Source organism: Lathyrus oleraceus, chromosome 5, assembly GCF_024323335.1.
Source record: "Lathyrus oleraceus cultivar Zhongwan6 chromosome 5, CAAS_Psat_ZW6_1.0, whole genome shotgun sequence".
Lineage (NCBI taxonomy): Eukaryota > Viridiplantae > Streptophyta > Magnoliopsida > Fabales > Fabaceae > Lathyrus > Lathyrus oleraceus.
Window position 1 is genome coordinate 97,201,244 of NC_066583.1, and position 8,139 is coordinate 97,209,382.

General features: G+C 35.6%; 1 protein-coding gene across 1 annotated transcript; it reads right to left on the reverse strand.

Annotated features, from left to right (window-relative positions):
* Positions 1-224: 224 nt before the first annotated feature.
* LOC127078965 (uncharacterized) lies at positions 225-1,829 on the reverse strand. Its single transcript, XM_051019384.1, has 3 exons — positions 1,821-1,829; positions 1,095-1,101; positions 225-982 (listed from the first exon to the last, which is right to left on the reverse strand). The coding sequence occupies exons 1-3, from the start codon at positions 1,827-1,829 to the stop codon at positions 225-227; spliced, it is 774 nt and encodes a 257-aa protein (XP_050875341.1).
* Between the last annotated feature and the right edge of the window lie 6,310 nt (positions 1,830-8,139).

Sequence of the window (8,139 nt, forward strand, 5' to 3'; positions counted from 1 at the left end):
CCACATGTGAGCCCATCCTGCTTCCTGATAGGACAGTCCGCTCACTTCCCACTGGCTTCCTTAGATTTTGCATACCCTATAAGGAATTTGTTATATGGATTGTTGATCCAGAATCAATCACCAAGTGTTAATATTAACATCGGTCATATTAGATTCATAACAAACAAATGAGAATAAATTACCTTTCTTCTCAAGTCATTCTTTGAATTCAGGGCATTCCTTCTTCATGTGTCCTCCCTTTTTACAGAAGTAATACTTTGCTTCTTTCTTGATATCACCTTGCGGTGGTATTTTGAATTTTCCTTTATGATTGGCTTGTGACTTTTGAAAGCTTTGTTCTTCCCGCGAGTGCTTGTCAGCAATGCACTCTCACTCTGTTCCATTACAAGCCTTTCTTCTTCCTGAACACACATGGTCATTAATTCATTGATTGACCATTTGTCTTTATGTGTATTGTAGAAGATCTTGAAAGACCCATATTCAGACGGAAGAGAGTTCAGAATATAGTGCACCGGGAAGGAGTCAGACATATCAACCTCAAGTTTCTTAAGTTGAGCTGAAATGTCACACATTTTTATTATGTGCTCACGCACACCTTTCACACTAGTGAGTCGGTAGGAGGACAATTTCATAATTAATGTGCTTGCCAAAGCCTTTTCAGAAGTGACGAACTGATCGTCAATGGCTTTCAGCAAATCACAGACATTCTCATGTTGATCGACAGAACCACGTATTCCACCTGTGACCTTAGTCTTAATGAACATCACACTGAGCCGGTTGGATCTCTCCCACCGCTCATATAGCGCGATTGCAGCTGGAGTACTTTCATCTGTAATTGTAGGTGGTTCGTCTTTCCTAATAGCATAATCTATGTCCATCCATTCTAGATGGAGGAGAATTCTTTCCTTCCACACCTTATAGTTATCTCCTCTGAGTTCGAGAATATCACATCGGATATCAAAAAAATTAGCAAGTTGAGAAGCTAAAAAGATAAACAAAATTGATGTCAAAATTTGAGGCATAAATATTATCCAAATTGTATGTATTATCAATATAAACATACCATAAAATAAATCTTGCAACATAAAAATTACCTGTGGACTAAATTTTAATGTAATAAGATTTAAAAAAAATTGCGATGGATTTTTCAAACCTCACACTTTACGTGCATGATATAATTTTGTTTTTCTATCCAAAAAAAATATTTTATGATAAAACTATCAAATTATGTACCAATTCATAATTCTTGTGGGCAAGTTATGAAAATATTTTAACATTTTATCCCAATTAATAATACAAATATAATAAAAATTCATGTAGGATAAAATTCATTATACCACGTATAATTAATTACAATTTTATGTCTAATAATTTATGTGATCTCAAAACTTTAAAAAAATAATCTCAATTAATTTAAGGATGTTGTGGCTAATCCAAATTAATCAAAATTATAACGATCACTAGACATAGTAACTCAATTATATGAGAGAACAAAAATAAATAAATAAGATCTCTTATACAATTGCTTAACAAAATAATAACTTTATAAATCAATTTTAATTTTTTGCATAATTTAATTCAAAGATTAAATAATAAGGCATAATAATCAGTAAAAACAAAATCATATTGATATGAACAAAATCAAAATATATGTTTAACAAAGCGGTCAAGTGATAACATTCATAAATATCATGGATTATGACTTGGGTTCAATACCCAACCATAACATGCATGTAACTCGTAAAGGTTTTGTCTCATTGCTAAAGTAAGTTTTAACCTTATATATGTTGGTAAATCATGTGATCTTATTATGAGCTTACCTTTTCCATTTACTTTCAAGGTTTGTATTAATTTTGGTGGCGGATAAGAATACCACAAAAATATCGAAAGTGCTTTATAGTTGTCTTGCCATCTTCCTTGAAAAAGTTAACAAAGTCTAAAGTTTTATAACTTCTAGGTAGAGGAAACAATTTGTCCATCCAATTAGGATATGGCTTCTCATACATAGATATGTCAATGCGCTTAAGTTATATCCCAAAAATACCTTTTAATTATTATTGTCTATGAGTTTGGGAATCCAACAACTATTTTCCAAGAGTTATAGCCTTGTCGGCAGTAGGATAACACCATATATAATTACTTGAGGGGGTTTTGAAACCCTATTAAAACTAAACCATGGGTGGATTAGGGAGTGTCCCCATGGATTCTCTTAGTTCACCTCAACATTGATTCTCACAAGACTTTTGAAAAAATGGATTCGCAATTAATCGTAGTTTACAAACTTAGCCAACAACTAGTCTAGTGTCGTAGTTTACAAACTTAGCCAACAACTAGTCTAGTGTTGTCGAACCCACCACAAGTGGTCTAGTACAACAGGGTATGGTGTGTATGTTATGGGATTATCATATATATGTTGAAAACTAGCACATAACTGCTGAATCAAGTTACCCCTATTTTGTCTTTTAATAAATATTGTTGGGCTGAAGGCATGTTCACCAGCATAAGAAATATTTTTTGCTTGCATAGTGATGTCTGCAGTAGGATAACACCATATATAATTACTCGTGTTTTTTTTTTTCATTTAGCATAACACTTCAATAGTTTTAGGTGTAAACAAAGTTAACTATCCTTGCCAGGATTTCTCATAGACGATATAACCACATAATCAATTCACAACCATATACAAATAATTTATTATAATATGATATTAAAATCTATCATTATAACTGAATTTGTTTTCTCAAAACTAGTTATATTCATGGTAAGTTTTAGATACAACCTAGGAGTGAATAAGGTATGCTGAATTTTTCTCGCTAAGTGCTAATTTGTTAACTTTTAGAAAATGATATTATGATTACTTAACTGACATAAGATTGTTAATGAATATAGGGTTGCAAAATACATGTGTGAAAAGTAAATAATATAAGAGATTTATCCATATTCACTTTCTCCAAACGAAGGCTAGTCCACTTTTCATATTCGTTTAAAGAATTTTCCATTATATTTAGAATATTTGTACAAGTCTCACACCAAGATTCATTTACAACCTTTCAATACATACATTCAGAAAAAAACATTACTTTTTTAAATTAATATTTTTCACCACAACCTTAATGATTAAGTACCACACATCATCTCTGTAAAAAGATTTATTGATGGCTTGAATTTACAAATCAACACTTGTAGGATGAACTTCTCTTTCTTGTGTCATAATTCAAACTAATATCACATGAGTTCTCAAATTATGTATGGGAACTTTTTATGATATGTGAAATCATGCAAAGTTTCAAAAATTGGAACAAGTATGAATATTTTAAATAGAATGTTTGAATTGTGTAAAATTAATTTGAAAGAGGTAAATTTTGTTTTTTTATTTATGAAAAATTTGTCTTTTATACACTCCTAGAAACTTCTTTGAATGGATGCACAAGTTTGAAAATGTTCCATGAAACATTTTTAGACATCACAAAGACGTTGTTTAGTGAAAAGTTTCCTTTATGCAGGTGATAAGGTTTGAGATATAAGGTTTTAACATACATTTTAAAAAATTTAAAATATAAGGTTTTCACGAAGATTTTTTATATCATGATAAGGTTTTAACATACAATTCTAATTTTAAAAAATTTAAATATCACTTTATAATAAACTAATTTTTTAAAATATTTCGCAGACCTCTTTGATATTTTATTATGTGGTAGATTTTAGAAGAGAGAATATTTTAGTTTTTTTACCGAGATAACCCAGTTTTTCGAAAAAATTCCCAAAATACCCCAGTTTTCAGCAAAATTCCCAATCTACCCCACTTTTAGGAGGAGGCGCCAATTGAATTGGCGACTCCTCTTAAAAATTGCAAGGAGGCGCCAATTGGATTGGTTAGGGCAGGTGCCCTAGCCAATCCAATTGGCGCCTATGTGTAATTTTTAAGAGGAGTCGCCAATTCAATTGGCGACACCCTTAAAAAATCCTCAAATGGAAAAACCTCCAACATGAAAGTTGTATATATTTTCAAGACAATGAATTCGGCTATCATGTTTGGTGTTCGTCGCCGATACGGTAAGGTGATTTATGCGAGAGACAAACCTCAATTGCTGATGCTGTTTTGGAACATCACCACGTTAGATCAACTGAAGAGGGAGATGGTTCGATGGTTAGACGGGAAAATACCAGAAGGGAAAAAAATCATAAGTATTGAGACACTTGACAGTATCTTTGGTTGGGTGCGAATGAAGACTGATAAGGATGCTAGGGAAATGATGTTCGGTCGAGACGACATTAATTTGATTGTTGTAATCAGTTAGAATTATTTATGTTTTCAGATGTTTTGTACTGATGTTTGTTATGAAACTCGTTGTAACAAGAACTTAATGATATATAATGATTGATTGTTACAGAAATACAATGTTACAAAAAGCTTAAGATCTAGATACAATGTTACAAAAAGCTTAAGATCTAGATGATGCTCCTTGATTGGGACAGTTGTTTTTGTTGTGTCCTGGTTGACGACAGATACTACATAATCTTATCATTTTATCTGTGGAATCCATCTTTGTTCTGATACGTGTGCTATTTGGCCTTCCTTTCTTCTTTCTACGCATCTCTTCATTGTGCCAAACAATATCTCCTTCATATGAAGGCCAGTAATCCTCCATTGGTAGTACTGAAAAGCTTTGACTATATACATTCATGATGGTGTTGGCCTTGTACACATCAGATAAATGGGTGTAAGCGTCTTGACGAGTATAAGCGCATGCTGCAATGACATGGGAGCAAGGTATGCGGAAGGCCTGAAATTTTCCACAATCGCACCAACTTCTGTGTAGTCTAACAACGTAGGCTAAATTTGGTCTCCCCTCGTTGTTGCCCATTGTTTCCTGGACGCTGAAATTTTGTCTATGACGGTCAAAGACTGTTACAGCGTGTGTCGTAGCTTTGATGCTCTCCTCTTTCATGACCTTCATGCAACACTCACTGAATACTTGTCCGGACATTAACACTGCACTCCATCTTTCACCTCTAGTTGCGAACATAGAAGCCAACCTATAATAGGTTGATCTTACCAAGGCGGTTATCGGTAGATTTCGAATTCCTTTGAAAACCCCGTTCATGCATTCCACAATGTTTGTTGTCATGTGGCCCCATCGACAACCACCGTCAAATGCTCTTGTCCACTACTCTACTGGTATTTATTTATCCATCTCCCCGCGTCTTCATTAGACAGTCGAATTTCATCACGATAATATTGAAATGACGGTTGAGTTAAAGCATACCCATCATTCACCACCTTCTTGCGAAGATTCTTATCTTTTATAGCACGCATGAAGTTTTGTGCAATGTGTCTGATACAGTAGACATGTGTAGAAGGAGGATCATGCCATCCGTTGTCATGGTTGTTGTAGGCACTCTCAATGGCAGCATGTCTATCAGAAATCAAACACAGATTGGCTTGTGGAGCGACATGCGTTCTGAGATGTCGAAGAAAGAAACCCCATCCACCAGCCATTTCACCTTCAACAAGAGCAAAGGCAATGGGAAAGACATTGTTGTTACTGTCTTGTGCAACCGCCATGAGCAAAGTACGCTTGTATTTTCCGTATAACCAAGTGCCATCAATTTGCAAGAGAGGTTTGCAGAAAGCGAAACCTTTGATGCACGGGTCAAATGCCCAAAAGAGATGGTGAAATATTCTATTACCTGTAACACAGGTTCCGTCTGGCATCATTGCTGGCACTGTCTCCATAATTGCCACAGTTCCTGGGGCATAAGTTTTTAGTGCCCATAAAAACCGTGGTAATTCCTTGAATGAATCCTCCCAGTTGCCGAAAACCTGTTTAACAACCTTTGTCCTCGCAATCCATGCTTTCTTGTAAGATGGAGTATAATTATATGTTGTTCGGATATGGGATATAATTATACTCACCTTCACTGATGGGTCTTTATTTACCAATGGCAGAATGTCTTGACATATCAAAGTTGTGCTCAGTTTACGGTGATCTTGTTCAACGTTAGTTGCAACGCAACTGTGCGGTGGGTCTATTGAAGCGATCTCCCAAGAGTCATTTTTCTTCTTGTAAGATGCAGCCAAACGAAACTTACAAAGCATGTTACGACATTCGATAACATACCTTCTAGAATCAGTGTGTTTCACTATAAAGTCAGCAAAGTTGTTCATGTGGAATTTTTGATTGCCAAGACACATTCTTCTTTGGTACGAAACATGTCTCCCACCTTTAATTCGCCTACTGGTCTCGGATACGGATTATAGAAGACATTGTTGGATGTTTCATCATCGTGAAGATCCATATTTGTCATATGTTGAGGAGGATTGTAGGCATGACTAGGAGGTATTGGTGGTGGTTGAGCATCATCTTCATCGTCGTTGTTCAGCATGTGATCAACCTGTATCTCGGTCTCCTCTTCTTCTTCATCAACAACGTCGACTTCTACTTCTGCTTCTGGGTTGAGTTCATCTGACCATTGTGCATCATCTGCAGCATCTTCACCAGCTGCATCCTGATCGGTTAGTTGAGACTGTTGAGACGGTATACATGGTTGTAGAGTAATGTACAACTCGATACAATCCATGCCTGAATGTTCATGACTAAGAAACATGTTTTCAACATCTTCATCGTCTCGTACCTTAAGGGGGAAAAACTTGCATTGACCATTCTAAAAAAATATTGGATTTTAATATGTGATCTTTGACACAATACCTGATCCTATAAAGGATTGTATTCTTTTTTTCAAATGCAAAAAGGTTGCATTTCTCTTGATCGTGATTCTAATGGTATCAGTGTTTCGAAAACAAAAACCATGAAGTTCAGACTCAAAAGTTTCACCGTTGCAGTGAACGTTGACACTGTATAATGATGAAGATGACATTTTGGAGATGAAAACTATTGTGCAAGTGCAGATGAATGTGAGTGAAGTGTCTTGGATGTTGATAGTAAGACACTTAAATAGATGGTATCAGTGTCTCACATGCTAGCTAGTTCTGAGATGATGTGTCGGACATTGAAGCTACTCTGAGATAATGTGTCAAGCATGCACTACGCCAAATAAGGGAAAAGAGGGCACTTTTTTTGGCCTATAACAGCGCTTTAAAGCGCCCTCTAATCTGGCGCTGGTGTTGAATGTAATTTTAAGTGTCGGGTTTTTGTTATCGTCTCCACAGGGATTGTGAGATATCACCGCCTTTCGACAGTTGTTTCAATTCTTAGCTTAAGGTAACAATGGGGTTTTGGTGTTTGTCACGGTATCTTGCATAAAAGTGTAATAAAATGCGGTAAAAGTTTTGGTTTGAATATTTGAGAAATATTGCCAAAGTTAGGGTTCGACGATCACTTTGCATGTATATGTTCGATCAACAAAAATTATAAACTCCTTTAGATGATAAACTATTTCACAAAGTCCTCCCAATGTGTTTATCTCTAACACACATTGTGAGTTTTCCCATTTTGATCCATTGTTTATCTCTAACACAATCTATCAAAATGACAACTTTTTGGTTCAACCTTATGGTGAACAAAATCATTCATTACTATCTCTAGCTAACAAACAAGATTGGATGAAAACCTAGGTTAAGAGTTGGTAAACATCTCTCGATCATAAACCAACACAAAGAGTTTTCAATAAGAACAAAGTTTTCACCATATATTCACCATTAAAGAGTTTACAAATGAAGATCCTTACATTTACACACAAAGCTAATGATCATCTACATCTAACCTTGACAAAATGAAGGACTTAGCTACTCATTTTCATGGTAGCTTGTTCAACAAGTTTCGGAAGAAGGTTGATCAACATCCGAGTCGAATAATCGAGATTGGATGGGAATCCACCTTCTTTTTGTGAAAGATTGTTAAGAGATGAAGAGAAATGGTTTTTAGGTCACAAAAGATCCTTAGAGCAATGCTGGAAAAAATCTAAAAAAGTACAAAAGTATGGAAGGTAAGGTATGGCTCCAAAAAGTAGCCCTTGCTACTTATAGAGCTGCTACTGAGCTGTCATGCTCGCTAGGCGAGCAGAATGGCTCGCCTAGCGAGCCCCTAAATGAGGCACCTGAGGCACCTGCGCCCAGAGAAACAACCATTGCCAGACTGTCATGTTCGCTGAGCGAACAAAACCTTCGCTAGGCGAAGG